Here is a 16,797-nt window from a genome sequence, read left to right as displayed (position 1 = left end):
AGCTACGCTTTCATCTGTAATATTAGAATAATTCAGTTTTCCAGAGATGTTTTAAGTTAAAAGAAGAACATAGTTATGTAGAGATTTTTACTCTCACTATTCATCTGGGCACTTGACAAGTACGATAATATGCCAACGGCAGTCTGAACTTTACAGGCAGAAGATGGAACTGTGGGGGTGGCACTTTTCAGTAAAACTACACAAACGTGAAAATTATGATCAAATTGTTACTTTATGTACAGTTACCCCCTTCCAGTTTTAAATTTTAAAATCCGTGGCCCCTGTTTCTCGTGATCGCTAGCGGGTAAGGAAAGCAATATACAGCCTTTTGACAGGCCATATAGCAGCTGGTTAAATCATTTCCATTTTTAATTTTTTCAAGTTTGAGGAACACCATACAAGCACTTGTCAGTCGTTGGCCGCGCTAAAAACGATACTTTAAATCCGAGAAATCTGATTTATTACAAGGATAATATCAAGGTAAAACATTATGGTGATAGAGAAAGAGTATTGTGAAATCTAAATAATCTGAAAATGTAGATTTTTCTAGAGCGTTTTGTCGGCAATATTGAAGACAAATCGAGTGACCTCTTTCGGTATCTTTCCTTAAGTCCCATGCGTGCCTTTTCGTGAAAGTGATCTGTTTTTAACTATAGCCTGAGTATAGGCCTAGTATCACACTCACAGCTGGTTCGAGAAAGACATTCTCGTATATCTGTCACCGTATTAAATTGGTGAGATCAATAACCTAATTTCTACAAACACTCAAAATTTTTTAAAAATAAAAATGACCTGCACGGAAATGATATGTGATAGGCCTAGATTCGGCAATCCTGTATTTTGCCTTTAGCTTTTTTAGGGGTCTAAATTATTTAGGTTGCTAACTTAAAGAGAAATTCCAGTAGTTGCAGTTAACACTGATTTCATGAGAAAGTCTGTAAAACGAGGCTTAATTGCCAGTATATCATCGAGGATCTAGCCTAGATCTGGTACAGTTAGATTAACTGGACTTTGTGAAATCTTGAAATCTACGCTGAAAAATGTTCACACCGAAAATCCCCAACACAGATAAGCGCACGTGGGACAATGTATAATTATTGCTTAGGGCGTCGGGCCCGACGCCCTACCCGAATCCCGTGCTTATTTGCTGATTTCTCAGCAATTACACAATTTCTTCCAGAATCCTTTGGCACATGCGTTTTATTTATACAAACAGACACTTTAGTGGTCATTTCATTGGATTCTGTACAAACTCATTTTGATATCGTTACCAAAACTAGCATTTACCTTTAAGGCAACAGCTCCAAGACCGTCATGACCGTTGTTAACGGTAGTTGGTCAGTAGAGGCGCACGGCCAATATGGGAGACTCTCTCCATCCAATAGGGGAAACAATCTCCCACATTGGAGACTTGCTTTGCAAAAGGACAAAAGAAACAACACCAACAAAAGCACATTTTTTTCCACCCAAAAGTTTGTTTCGCTGAGGTCAGAAGCCCATTTGTTGTGTGTGTGGATGACAACAAAAATCCTTATCAAAACAAAAGTAGACGGTGAATTTTTAAAGTAGACGGTGAAAAGGTGTAAATTTTCATGAGGAATCTGCTTATCAAATTTTTATTTGCCGCCAAGGTAATCCTTTTGCCGCAAATGTAAACAAAGGAAATTAGTCTCCAAAACTGGAGACTGTCTCTGAAATTGGATACCCAAATTCTTTATCAAAGTCTCTGATATTGGAGATAATCTCCCACATTGGAGACGTACAGTCTCCAATATTGGCCGTGCGCCTCTACTGTTGGTAGTGCATACGTACGTGCCAGGTATGGCGGGCCGTTAATGCCATTATTATAGGACTAGTATACAGCTTCATGCCAGTGGCCTACGTGTATGTAGGCCTAGTAGATGTAAAGTTGTATTTACCAGTGGGGTATCATGCGATATACAGGGGCCAGGGGGTGGTATAGAATAACGGTATACCTAAAGCCGTCGGGGTGTCATGTGACCCGGGACTAGTCATGGCCAGGGGGGGGGTATGCAATGAAGAAATAATAAACGGCCCGCCATACCCGGCACGCACTACTGAACTACCATTAACAACGGTCTTGGAGCTGTTGCCTGAACTGAAGTTAGCAACCTAAAATAATTCAGACCCCTAAAATACAGGATTGCCCTAGATTCTATACAAAATTATTACATTTTATTTTTAAATTAAAACTTACAATCGTGTAGGCCTAGCAGTAGAGGTGCACGGCCAATATGGGAGACTCTCCAATAAGGGAGACAATCTCCCATATTGGAGACTTGCTTTGCAAAAGAACAAAAGAAACAACACCAACAAAAGCATGATTTTTTCCACCCAAACTTTTGTCCCACTGAGGTCAGAAGCCCATTTGTTTTGTGTGTGGATGACAACAAAAATCCTTATAAAAACAAAAGTAGACCGGACGGTGAATTTTCAAAGTAGACGGTGAAAAGGGGTAATATTTCATGAGGAATCTGCTTATCACATTTTTATTTGCCGCCAAGGTAATCCTTTTTAAGCAAATGTAAACAAAGAAAATTGGTCTCCCAAACTGGAGACTGTCTCTGAAATTGGATACCCAAATTCTTTATAAAAGTCTCTGATATTGGAGATAATCTCTCTCATGGGAGACAGTCTCCAATATTGGCTGTGCGCCTCTACTGCCTAGGGCCTAGGCCTACTTTAGATCTAGTCCTTAGTCTTAGACGTTTAGACTTTAGTTTGACAAAGGTCCAAATCCACAGTCGGGGACGATCTTGTCACTCATCATCCCCGAAAAAGGCGGCATCTTGAAAATATTCAGACTTTCGAGGTTCGCGAGATTTGACTTCCGGGTTTTATTTTCTCTCTCATCAGTAGAGGCGCACGGCCAATATGGGAGTAATAACGGAGACAAATCTCCCATTTTGGAGACTTGCTTTGCAAAAGAACAAAAGAAGCAACACCAACAAAAGCATGATTTTTTCCACCCAAACTTTTGTCCCACTGAGGTTGTTTTTTGTGTGGATGACAACAAAAATCTTTAATTATAAAAACAAAAGTAGACGGTGAATTTTTAAAGTGGACGGTGAAAAAGGGTAATTTTTCATGAGGAATCTGCTTATCACATTTTAATTTGCCGCCAAGGCAATCCTTTTGAAGCAAATGTAAACAAAGAAAATTGATCTCCCAAACTGGAGACTGTCTCTGAAATTGGATACCCCAAATCTTCATAGAAGTCTGATATTGGAGATAATCTCTCTCTTGGGAGACAGTCTCCAATACTGGCTGGCCGTGCGCCTCTAGCTCTACTGCTCATATCATCGCCATTCGATGAAACATCAAATTTCTTTCTTTGCGAGTGCGAGCATGATTTTGAGTTGGAAAAGTCCTTTTGATGCTGGAAATGGGCAGTTCCGAGCTCATGGTAACGGAGTGATATTAAGAAACAGGTTTTTAGCATTCAAACAAAGATATCACCCATATTTAAATAGTTATGTGCAAAGAAATGGTACCTGACGTTGCTGAATCCCACTTTTCAAAATAATAACATTTTTTAATGTTAATTATTTTGATCCACTGAATTAATGAGATATGAATCATGGTTACGGATAGACCAAAACTAAAGCTTCAGTCTCTGTATTTTGGTTGTTCCCTGAACTGCGTTGGCTCCACTTACGAATACATAGACTGAAGAGTTGTTGGCTAGGGCTTCAGCCTTTTCTCAATTTCGGCTAAAGATATTTTGTTCCACCTGAAAAAGGGGGGGGGACACCAGAGTGGTCCTATTTTGTTGGCAATGAAGGACCAATTTTTTTTTCAGTGCTGATTGTAAGTTCTCTGCGTTCAAAATCCCTTTGTTATTATATTCTTCCTGGGCCTTGTCTAGATTCCTTCTAGTATTTCACTGGCTACGGAAGGCTGCCCAGTCAGTAGACTCTAGTTCTCTTTGCCTTGTAGACACATTTACGATTCCTCATGATGTCTCTTCTGATTTTGACTGTCAATGTTAACCAAGGGACAGTCTAGATCTTGAACTTTCTTGGAAGGGATGTGAGACCAGATTGCTTCCAAGATTGTGTCACAGAGTAATTTCCAATCAGCCTCTATCGATCTTGTATTGAAATCTATTCCCCAAGTGCTATTCAGAAGTATGAGCTTGTCTTAAATTGCTTGGGAATTCCCCTCCTTGTAAGGAAAGATTTCTCAAGGTATATTTCTTATTGTATTTGAGACCCATGTTGACTTCTACCACCACTGCCTGGTGATCACTCATTCCAGGTATTACAGATATTTTCCCAAAGTAGTTAGGATATGTTGTCAGGAGAACATCCAAGATGTTTTCCAATCTTATTGGTTCTCAACTTCTCTTACCAGTTGACTTAGACTAAATCTGTCCTTTAATTCAACAAATTTTTGGTTGATACATGTACATGTAGCTGTACCATACTGAGGTTCTACGAGACAACATCCAAGGTATCACGAAGCCTGCTATCCGCCGTCTAGCAAGAAGAGGTGGAGTCAAAAGAATCTCTGGTCTCATCTACGAAGAGACACGCGGTGTACTGAAAGTCTTCTTGGAGAATATTATGAGGGGGAAGGAAATTCCCTGTCCCAAAGCTTGTTTGATTTTCTTCTATATATTCTAGCATTTTTATGTTGGTTGATGGGTTGTGATAGACTGATCTTTTGAAGATTTCTTCCCTTGTATAAGGATCTTACCTCTATTTGCTTCACTGTTTCCATTATCACAGGGGTCATAAATAAACATTCCTAAACGCCAGCATGGTTCCACCAGACCCTAAGCAGTTTTCAGTCCTAAAAGAACTGTAGCCAGGACAATATCCGCCTTTTTTTGTTTTGAATCATTCAGCTTGTTTACTGTTACTACGTAAGCTTCGACAGCTTCTATAAGTAGCTGTCCCTAGCTTGTAAGTACTTGCATGGTACACAGGATTTAAACAAGTAAAACATATTTAAATACAAATTTAATTTTGATGTGGGAGTTTTTTTTTTCATTTCAGCAGGTACATGCACCTTACCGTAAGTCAGAGCCATGTCTTTCATGAAGCAATCTTGTGTCTTCATCATTAAACTTCCTATTATCGGGGGGGGGGGGGGGTCACTCTCCACATGGCCTGCTACATACCCGCGTCCAGAAAAAGCGTCGAAAAGGGTCCCGTTTCAGGCACTCGAGCAGCTTCAACGTCTTTGGCAAAAAGGGTTGCATTTCACCACCGTTCGCTGGTAGATTGTCTTTTAGGGTAGCCTTTTCTCTCTCTCTCTTCATGCCATTAAGGGCTGCTGATTTGGTTTTGAAAATTGCGCCATTTAGGGGTGCAAATTTTGGCGAATTTGAGGAGACCCGGGAGCAGATCTAAGCCATAAACACCATGAAGGGAGATTTTAAGGGATATAAATAAATCCTCGCACACGCCGGTGCAGCCAGCGCAGCACTTATGAGAGTCAGATGAGAGTTACCCCGTCCTAGCTAGTCTCTTACACTTGGTTCTATACTAGGCAGCACGCGTTACCCACATGCCCGCAGGTACCATATCAATCGATTTTGATGTTTACGCCACTTAGGGTATCAAATTAGGGGATTTCCCTGTTCACGCCACTTTTATCATGAGTTACGCCATTTAGGGTTGCAAATTTACTTTATGTCATTACACCATTTAGGGTGCATCTCTGTTTTGAGGTTGTGGGACGTCACATGGGTGGGTAGCAGTCCATGTGGAGAGTGACCCCCCTGGGATCTGGACTAAGCCATGTGGAATGTAGGAAAGCTGTTGTGAAAGACACAACAGCTTTATTCCGTGACTACTGCCAAAGGACCTTTGTTAAGCCATCTGGGCAATTCCATGAGATGATCAATCTTTTTTTACGTCCGACCCCCATTTTTCTCAAGTTTTACTTCACTTCATAAAATGACCAAGTCATGGTCATTTGAGAGCATTACAGACTGTCAAAAGAACAAGATATCAGAGACAGAAAATTTAATGAAGGTCCTACGTAGGGGGTCGGACATACATTTTTTATGGAATTGCCCATCTGTAATTGATAATTATTAATTTGTCATAATTTTCTCTTTTTTTTTGTCTTTATTGAAATTTGATTCATTTCCACAGATTTACTCTGGGGTCAGACTTTCTTTTATCAGGGACATCATGATTCGTCAGGGGACAGCGCAGGAGAAACAAGGAGATCTGAGTGATTTGAAGGAGAAGACAACTGCAGAACTGATTGATTTATTAGCCAGGCAGGAGAAGCTACTAGCAAATAGGTATGCTATATATGTAAACTTACATTAAATAGTCAAGTTTCCACAATTTGAATTTTCACCCAATTCAAAGCAAATTTTTAGACCAGATCATACAAAATATGCTTTATAACTCTAATTCAAATTTCTCCTATGTCAAACAGATTTCTTTGATTTGAAATCTCTTCAATATTTTTTTGTCTATGTTAATGTTGTGATGATGTTTTACTTGTGTACATGTATGTTATGTAAGCTAGTTAGCATCTTTCCCAAATCTTGACATGCTTTTTTTATTGAGGATGTATATAAATTGAATTGAATTGATTTGAAATGCCTGAATGAGGCAAAACTAAATATTCCCTTTTTTAGATTTGAAAAAGTTGATTGACTGGTCTGATCATGAGCCCTGTTACAAAAAAAAATTTACTGTTATGATAATGTAACCATTCACTGGTGTCTTCCATGCAGTCCTTGTTTGTGATAGGCTATTGAACATTGAACATTTGATGACAAATTTACCATGCAAGAGGGTTTTGCGGCCTGTATAACATGATGCTTAGCGATTGACCATGCAGTTGATTCCTGCACTTAATTGCACCTAATGAATGAGTATGAAATGAAAAATTATTTGATGTTCATGGAAGAATTTTTACCTTTGCACATAAATCTTTAATGTATCCGATCATGTATATATCTGAATGGGCATATGAATAAAAGTAGATTGAAAACTAATTTAATTCTATTCATTTTATATTACCAGAAATTTCCTGATGCGATTACAAGACAAGGGGGAAAAAGTGGAAAACCTTGCTGAGAAATTGAGATTACTGATAAAGGAGCGTGAGGAGGTGGACAAAGCTGCAAGACTCTTTGAAAAAATGGACACTGGTCAAGAGGATTCAACCATAACTCATGTGACAGAGAGGACGGTAATCGACCAATCTAAAACCAGTGTAACAGGGACGGTTAAGAAAAGTAATGTCTCTGATGCAAGCGTCGTAAAGCGAGAAAATAGAGACAAATTCAAACCGAACAAGGACTTGAAGTCGACTGCAATACCCGATAGTTTGCCACGACCTTCTATAGAGCCTTCTCCATTGAGAGGTCAGGGATCACATGAAAGGTCGTCAATGGATGAGAGGGATGCTGACCTGTCATCAGCGAAGATCCCACCACTGAAAAGCCAAGAAACCCAGGTTGTAGAATTCAGCGAGTCTGCCAAATTACTTGAGGAACAAAAGAAACATGCAGAGGTCAGTATAATGAAGTCTGTATTTTATTAAAGCAAATACGAAGCAGCAGTCTGAATAGTGCTCCCTCAAATCCATAACTATTCACATCTAGTCAGAATCCTAACCCATAATGCACAATTCTGAGCAGTGTATTCAGGTAATATAGACCCACTCAAATCGTTATAAACTTATTCACAGGATTGGATGTCTTCAACCGTAATATCTGTACCCCATGACGTGCTAGAGTTTCATTTTAAGACACAACTCTTTCCGGTGGACTACTGATATTTTGCTCTAATACAGGAAATTTTATTTTAGTCAGTTACTACTTTGTTGCATTGTTTGGCAATGTACCATATGTTAGTTGAGTTATATTTAGCTTTGTTTGTTTCATTTTGTTTCTGTTTCTTTCTGTTTTCTAAGCCATTATGCTTACATTGGTACCATAAGTGCCTGATCGATTTTCATTTGCTTATTCAATATGACATATGAAGGCATAAGTGCTATGCTTGGGATCGAGCCACCAAATTTGTGTTTCTAGCCAGACCCTTTGGACTAGTACTCTGCACTTTTTGTCTTTTCTCTCTGTCCTGATGTAGGCTTTAGTTGCCAAGCAAGCGGCTGAGAGATTGACAGAAAGGCTCCATATCCAGATGGGTGATTTCATCCCTGAAGTTCAACATGGAAGGTATGGCTGATGAATCATTAGAAGATTAGGATTTTCCATGGGCTACCCTAGTCAGGGTTGGGCTTAGTTACATTCGAAATACATTCCTAATTACATTCCAGAGATGTTCCAGCTACCTACCAGCTTTTAATTAACATTACAATAACCTGCTTAAGCCAGCTAATGACCACTGCCAACCACACAGAAATGTTGTTAGCCTTATACCTTGGTCACATTTGTTCTATGGTGGCCGTACGGCAAGTCAAAAACAGCCGTTTTAACATTTGTTGTCCAACTTCATATAGGTGATTTGTATAAAAATTAATAAAACGGCTGTTTTCGACCTGCCGCACGGCCGCCGTAGAGCAATTGTGACCAAGGTATAACATAGCGCTAACATTAAGCTCAGTCACATCTTTCAAATTGTTGAGTCAAAACATTTATTTCAATGTTAAGCAATGCATTGTTGTAACATTAGGCATCGTTGCCACATTACAGGTTGTAACAGGGCCTCTGTTAGTGCACTGTTAGCGCTAACGTTTCTGTGCAGTCAGTACAGATTATAATCAACTTGACAATAACTTTTCAGTTGGACTGGCATAAGCAGGTTATTGTAATGTTAATTGGAAGCTGGTACATGTAAGTACATGTAGCTGGATCATCTCTGGAATGTATTTACATGTAGGTATGTATTTGGATATCAATGAAATTGAGCCCAAACCTGACCTTATGTAGATTTTGTGCAATTGTGATTTTTTTTCCTGCATGTACACTGAGAATGATCATCCAATATAGCCTTTTTGGGCTAAGGGTGCTAAATTACACTTTGTTGCTATGGTTTTTGTGCTGCTGCTCATATAAAATAGCATACAACATATTTTGATAAATTGACATTAACCATGCTACAAAACCATAACAGCAAGCATGGATGTAGTGCAATTTGCAAAAGTGCCCAATAATTATTGGACCTTTTTCAGAATACATGTACATGTACCTGCTGCATTAAGTATGATAACACATAAAATCTGTATACCGTAGTTCACGGTTTATAGCCTTTTTGAGCATTTGGCCATTGAGTTTGCTTTTTTTGTGTAAGTAGGGGGCAGTGTAAGTGTAGAAGGCAATATGTAACCAACTTGTCTATACTCTTTATCTTATATTCAAGCTTTAAAAGAAACGAAAACGGTATTGACTTACATGTATCATGTGTCTTTTAATTGATTTCCAGGTGTTGCTCTTTTATTTATTTTCAGTTACCGAGGCGGTGAAATTGATAGTGATGATGAGGAATCAGAAGAAGGATCAGATGAGGAAGGATCGGACGATGGAGGGGAGGGTGATGGTGATTGAGGGCGCTTTGTTCTTAACAAGAGGCATCAATTTCAGTCTGTGGTGCTCTATCAGGCAATGGAAGTAATAGAAGGCAAGTGTGCATGATAACTTCCCACTGAGTTCCCGGTGACTACTTATTCCAATATTTTGCCAAGGGATAGGTTGTTAAATATGGCTCAGTAGATAAGTCTCCGGACTTTGAGCCACAAGGTCTGGGATCCAGATCCCACTGCGGCACTTGTGTCCTTTTGGCAAGGTGCTTATATTCATTTGATTTGCCACTCTCCACCCAGGTGAAGAAAATGAGTATCCAGTAGGAAAGAATTCCTTGAATGCTTAAGCACCTGATCAGGGCAACTGTCAGGGTAATAGTGTATGATGGGGTGTCCAAACTTCACAGACTTTTCAAAAATATTGTTCGCAAAATATTCTCAATTTATCCAAAACAAATTCAAGAAATGATTACCACATTGACGGCAATATCGTAAACTATAAAATAAGTGACGAAAAAGTGAAGTAGGTCAAGGGGTTCCGCCGGTATCGCGATCTAAAAATTCTAGTCCGATCGACGAATGCGCGCTGTCCTGGAAATTCATTCTGAAAAAGTGTGACCTAACTTCGCGGACCAAAGTTTTTGTGGAGATTTAAACAAAAACTCAAGCTCAAAGGGTGAGATATTTTTATCAGATTGATGAAAAAATGCTATAGAATCAGTCGGTACTACATCAAACCCATATTTTTTATGATATCTACTTGCAAAATGATGAAATCGTGATGCTTGTTGAGAAAGGGTAATATTAGGTCATTTTTCATGATGATGATGTCAAATTTTAAGGATATTGACTAGTTTTTTGAGAAAATGACCGTCCGCGAAGTATGGACACACTAAGTTTGGACTCACTGTCATACATCACTTAAATATGGTATTAAGCGCTATATATATGTACATATAGATGTTACATTAGTATTATTATTAATAAGTACTGTCAATTTTTGTCTCACCTGCATAGCAGAGTGAGACTATAGGCGCCGCTTTTCCGACGGCGGCGGCGTCAACATCAAATCTTAACCTAAGGTTAAGTTTTTGAAATAACATCATAACTTAGAAAGTATATGGACCTAGTTCATGAAACTTGGCCATAAGGTTAATCAAGTATTACTGAACATCCTATTAGAGTTTCATGTCACATGATTAAGGTCAAAGGTCATTTAGGGTCAATGAACTTAGACCATGTTGGGGGAATCAAAATCAAAATCTTAACCTGAGGTTAAGTTTTTGAAATGTCATCATAACTTAGAGAATATATGGACCTAGTTCATTAAACTTGGACATAAAGTTAATCAAGTATCACCAAACATCCTGTATGAGTTTCACGTCACATGACCAAGGTCAAAGGTCATTTAGGGTCAATGAACTTTGGCCGATTTGGGGGTATCTGTTGAATTACAATCAAAACTTTAAATTTTTTTGGATCTGATTCATGAAACTTAGACATAATAGTAATCAAGTATCACTGAACATCCTGTGCAAGTTTCAGGTCACATGATCAAGGTCAAAGGTCATTTAGGGTCAATGAACTTTGGCCGAATTGGGGGTATTTGTTGGATTACCATCATAACTTTAAAAGTATGTTGGTCTAGTTCATTAAACTTGGACATAAGAGTAATCAAGTATCACTGAACATCCTGTGCGCATTTTAGGTCACATGACCAAGGTCAAAGGTCAATGAACTTTGGCAATAATGGGGGTATCTGTTGAATTACCATCATAACTTTGCAAGTTTATTGATCTGACTTTTGAAACTTGGACATAAGAGTAATCAAGTATCACTGAATATCCTGTGCAAGTTTCAGGTCACATGATCAAGGTCAAAGGTCATTTAGGGTCAATGAACTTTGGCCGAATTGGGGGTATTTGTTGAATTACCATCATAACTTTGAAAAAAAGTATGTTGGTCTAGTTCATAAAACTTGGACATAAGAGTAATCAAGTATCACTGAACATCCTGTGCACATTTTAGGTCACATGACCAAGGTGAAAGGTCAATGAACTTTGGCAATAATGGGGGTGCAATAATGGGGGTATCTGTTGAATTACCATCATAACTTTGCAAGTTTATTGATCTGACTTTTGAAACTTGGACATAAGAGTAATCAAGTATCTTTGAATATCCTGTGCAAGTTTCAGGTCACATGATCAAGGTCAAAGGTCATGTGAGGTCAATGAACTTTGGCCACATTGGGGGTATTTGTTGAATTACCATCCTATCTCTATAAAGTGTATTGGTCTAGTTCATAAAACGTGGAAATAAGAGTAACCAAGTATCACTGAACATCTTGTGCGAGTTATAGTAGTTTTCAAAGTCAGCACTGCTGCTATGTTGAATCGCGTGATGCAGGTGAGACGGCCAGAGGCATTCCACTTGTTTTTTAAAGCATGTATATTGCAGATTGATCTAAATACCACGCTCTCACCCTTTTGGTGTTTAATAGGTTCAGTGCTTGAATTTATGCCAGTAAACAGGTGTTGCAAAACCTAATAGATACTAGGGGGTATTCTTATAACTAGTCTGGTTTCAGTCTGGTTTAACTCAAATACTATAAGGAATTTTAGTGTACACTTTTATAGAATGTTAGTTTTAATCTTTATTACTTAACATTTTCCAAAAAAGATAAATCAATGGGCTTATTAATGCTCTCTGCATTTTTCAATCATTTGCCTATTGTTAATCAACACCATACAGGTATGGTGTTAAGAATGTAACTATTTATTTTTTTAAAAGAAAGAAATTTGGCTTTCCATACACTTCTGATGATTGTTTGCCTGATTACATAAACATAAATCCAAGTCAGTAAAAAATTCAAAAGCGAAGACGTAAAGTTTCTGCCACTATCTTGTGGGTAGGATCGCAGAGAAACAGAGATGTGTTGAACTTTCGATGCAACCAAACTTGGAAGATTTTTTTTCTTTTCTTTTGAGTATGTTACTATGGATCCAATTTCCTATATGCAAGACCATGTTTCCACCATGTCAAACCTCTAAGAACTGGTGCAATGACATCATAGGCGACAGTATTTGGCTGAAAATGAGGCTTTACCCATAATTTGATTTTGAAATTTAAGATCTCCATCAAGAAATTTATTAGCTGAAAATATCTACATGTAAACCTCAATTTCAATACCTTCATTTATGTTTTCCAATTAATTCAATTCATGGATGCGGCTCTTTGGAGACGGAACATTTTCACGACATTTTAAAATTTAAAAAAAAGTTTATAATTACCATGTTCAGATATGCTTTGGACTTCATCAGGAAAAGAAACTCCCTCTTTGGCAAAATTTTATGCATGTTAATCTAATGCTGTTTATTTCCAGAAAACTTTCAATAAATGTTGATGTGTATGATGCTGCAGCATGGTTAGCAGGAAGCCTATTGATTTTGAGTTCAAAGTTCATGGTCACTCTGTCTTGTTTTCATCTTATCCTTCTGAAGTCCTTGTAAATGCGATAACTTTACTTTAAATTAACTGAGGCTTATGTAATTTGGTGTGTATGATACTAGCATAGATCCCAGGAATTCTATTGATTTCAAGGTCAGACAGTCAAAGGTGAAGTCGCCATCTTCCATTTTTCTTGCTTGACCAATAACTCCATTTTAAACATTACAGGTGGGCATATTATGTGCTAGCCTTAGCGACACTCTTGTTCAAACTTGATCCTGAACCTGACTTCATACATAATCCTGAACCTAATCTTATCCTCATATCATTCTGAATCAAACTCATTCACAACCTTTAATCTTATGTCTTCCATGAGACTTTAATAGATGGGAGTGATTTATCTAATAGTGGTAAAAGTTTGGTCAGCCATTTAGATGATAGGATCTATGCATTGTATCCATTTCAATATAGTCAAGTTTACTCTTGCAATCACTTGCCTCTGTGAGATTAAACTTGATATAACATTCATCTGACAATGACTGGAATAATTGGTTGTTCCTTTTCTTTGGTTCATAGCTTTACCTCACGGCTTGGAGGAGGCTTACACTGCTGATAAAAGACAATACTACTTCAAGTGAGTATAGAAGCAAAATAAAGAAAGTCGCAATTCATTCAAATAAGTCCTGATTTTGGAAGCCAATAATGCAATATTGGGTGTTAGTTTGCAAGCACAAATCTGGAGGCCTACTCTAACACCTGTTAGTGTGCAACAATGATCTGAATCACATTAATAGCTGACCATCCAAGTGTTTCTATGTATTATTGAAAAAATGTATACCAAATGATTCTGTTTATAGGAAATGTGCAATTACTGAGAAATGGGCAGAATAAGCCTGGTATTCCAGCCAGGTATCTGGGCCCCATCTTACAAAGTGTTACGATTGACCTTATATGAAAATCTATTAAAGGGGAAGTTCACCCTGACAAAAAGTTTGTTGTTAAAATAGCAGACAAAATTATAAAAAGTATTGCCAAAGGTTTGAGAAAAATTAATCAAAGAATTCTAATTATTAGAATTTTAATTATTTGATTTGTGACGTCACATGCGAGCAGCATTCCTACATAGCAATTTGTAAAAAATTAATGAAATCTCATTTTCTCAGAAAATTGAAAATGGTTTTTACTGTAGTTTTCGTATATCAATATACAAATGATTTCACACGCGTTCATGAATAGAAACAAAATTAAGTCATCAGGAACCATACAACATTTGAAATTCATGCATTTTATATTACATACATGTAACATATGGGGCAGCTGCTCGTTTATGACAAAAAAAAAACTTTGAATTCTAATAACTTAATCTTTAACAGATTTTCCTCAAACCTTTGGCAATATTTTTAATCATTTTTTCTGCTAATTTTACAACAAACTTTTCAGGGTGAATTTCCCCTTTAATGTCATAACTATTTCTACAGGAAATTTGCACAATGTCCTTTGTAAAAAAAGAGTAGCACACTGAATTTTCAAGAAAAATATGAATATATGAAACATACCTCATATCTAGAAAGACTTCTAAACAAACATGTATTTTAGATGTTGATGGCTTTCCATAGTTGTGTTTGATTGGATCAATCGTAACTCTTTGTAAGACAGGCCCCAGTAATGGTGGTACAGTGCTTATCTGCGGTGGTGATTTCCAGTGTAATCATATTTAGCTAAGATTTGAGGACATGAGTTTACAGATTTAGATTTTTGCCAATGAACCATGTCACAGATTTCCTACTGAGCCACTAGCTGATTAGGAAATGTAATTTTAGGAGATATATGATTCCAGTTATGACATTGTGTACTTCTTCATAAAAGGTAAATGCCAGTTGTGGTAACGATATCAAAATGAGTTCGTACAAAATCCAACGAAATGACCACCGAAGTGTCTGTTTTTATAAATAAAAAAATATATGCCAAAGGATTCTGGAAGAAATTCTGTAATTGCTGAGAAATTAGCAAATAAGCACAAGATTCGGGTCAAGCGTCAGGCCAACATTTCCCACTTGCGATTATATGTGTTGGTGATCTTCAGTGTGAACATTTTTCAGTATAGATTTCAAGATTTTACCAAGTTCAGTGTATGTAACTACCAGATCTAGATCCTCGATGATATACTAACAATTAAACCTGGTTTTACAGACTTTCTCATATGAAATCAGTGTTTACTGCAACTACTGGCATTTCTCTTTAAAGAGGCTCTTAGTAGGAAACATGTAAACCTCATGCCTAATACTGCAGTATGTATCTGGAAATTAGGTACCAATGTATTCGAGTAAATTTGCTAGATGTTTTTTATTACATGTACATGTATCGGTAAAAATCCCCAGATTAAATTTTGCTTCAAGTGATGGAGTGTAGTCTACCAGTATAACTACATTTGTCCTATAGCAAACTTTTAATTCATTTCTTATACTTACATGTACATGTGTCACCTTGAGATGAATGTTTTTGAAAATGAAGTATTGTTAGAAAACTTGGAATAATATTTTGATCTTTCACTTTGCACCTGCAGTCATGTCACTTAGTGTACAACATGGATACACACTCTTTCTGATGCTAACCGTCTTCCAAGCATAAATGAGAGATAGTCTACCTGAGACAAGGATGTGTTACCAATCTTGAATCTTCATCTAGATGGATATCTGGTGTCATCACCTGTTGGTATCTACATAGATATGTATAATCCACCTGTATAGAAAGACCAGCTTCTCAGAAAGACCAATTGTTATATCCTTTGAAACTCAGAAGAATGGAACCTGTTCATGAATACAGTACCTCCTTTTCTTATCCGTAGATGACTACCAGGTACTGGCACTTTAGCACCAGTTATTGTAAACACTTCAATTTTGGTGTTCCTCTTATCTAATTATTACGAGATAATCAAATTGAATTTGAAAATCAAATTGAATGAACCAATTGTCAGTTTAAAAGTTTATGTACATTTGCTACTCTTGAACCAAGTTAGGAAATAATGTCTATTTCTAGGGGCACTTTTCCCGGGGGGGGGGGGGGGTGATTGCTGAATTTGGGGGCTATTCTTTCATTTTCATAGTCTACTTCAAGCAATTATTGCTTTTCTCATATTCTGCTCTATGTATAAATAGATTTTCAAAACAATCTTAAAACTTGTATGCGACAGATCTTGGGGCAACTTCAGAAAAGACTGTTGCCCCAAAGCATTCAAATTTTGGAATTTCAGGGGCAATTTCCTGCATTTTCATGAACCCATGTTTTATGTGTCTTTTATGACTTTTGTGTTGCTCAAAGGGGCAGGTCTAAGCTATTATCTCTGAACAGTGATTTTCTGTTTAAAAAAAAATCTTTTTCTGTTTCTGAAAACCTTTTATTCTGTTTCAAACTTGGTGTAAAATGAAATTCTGTTTTGTCATTAAAAACATTTACACAGAGCAAACATGAACCATTTTGCAATGAATTTTCACACAGGGAGTATAGAACCAACACAGATTTTCTGTTTTGTTTCAATACCATTCGACAGAAAATCACTGTCACTTACTATTTGCTGTCATCAAAAAGTGTCTGAATTATCTGTAACAGTTGTTTGTAAAAATAGATGCATACTAAAGTAGGTCATGGTTTTACTTGTAGTCAAAAATACTTTGTGCATTTAGGTTGGAAATGACTGCATTCATTGTGTGGCTTATAAACAGTATGGTGTTGTAATAAGACTAGTAGGTTTTTGTGTAGTTAACTTGGTTTGCATTAAGTCAGTAATTGTAATACTTTGTGTTGAATATTCTGCAAAAGTGGACCCAAAGGTTTTCCAGAGTTTTTTCCCTAATGAGTTTTATCTCT

The 16,797-nt window shown here is 37.3% G+C and overlaps 1 protein-coding gene across 1 annotated transcript; it reads left to right on the top strand.

The window, feature by feature from the left end:
• Positions 1–391: 391 nt before the first annotated feature.
• LOC121414875 (DNA-directed RNA polymerase II subunit GRINL1A-like) lies at positions 392–15,952 on the top strand. The gene is made up of 7 exons (XM_041607927.1): positions 392–480; positions 6,132–6,286; positions 7,023–7,515; positions 8,094–8,182; positions 9,415–9,584; positions 13,510–13,567; positions 15,497–15,952. The coding sequence occupies exons 2-5, from the start codon at positions 6,171–6,173 to the stop codon at positions 9,509–9,511; spliced, it is 795 nt and encodes a 264-aa protein (XP_041463861.1). The 5' UTR covers positions 392–480; positions 6,132–6,170; the 3' UTR covers positions 9,512–9,584; positions 13,510–13,567; positions 15,497–15,952.
• Positions 15,953–16,797: the final 845 nt, after the last annotated feature.

The sequence above is a fragment of the Lytechinus variegatus genome, chromosome 5 (assembly GCF_018143015.1).
Source record: "Lytechinus variegatus isolate NC3 chromosome 5, Lvar_3.0, whole genome shotgun sequence".
NCBI lineage: Eukaryota > Metazoa > Echinodermata > Echinoidea > Temnopleuroida > Toxopneustidae > Lytechinus > Lytechinus variegatus.
The sequence above is the reverse complement of the archived record's forward strand: the minus strand, read 5'-3'. Positions and strand labels throughout refer to the sequence as shown.

Coding starts and splice junctions, on each gene's coding strand:
- LOC121414875 (XM_041607927.1), top strand. CDS start 6,171: ATGATTCGTCAGGGGACAGCGCAGGAGAAACAAGGAGATCTGAGTGAT. Junction 6,287..7,022: donor GAGAAGCTACTAGCAAATAG/GTATGCTATATA, acceptor TTATATTACCAG/AAATTTCCTGATGCGATTAC. Junction 7,516..8,093: donor AACAAAAGAAACATGCAGAG/GTCAGTATAATG, acceptor GTCCTGATGTAG/GCTTTAGTTGCCAAGCAAGC.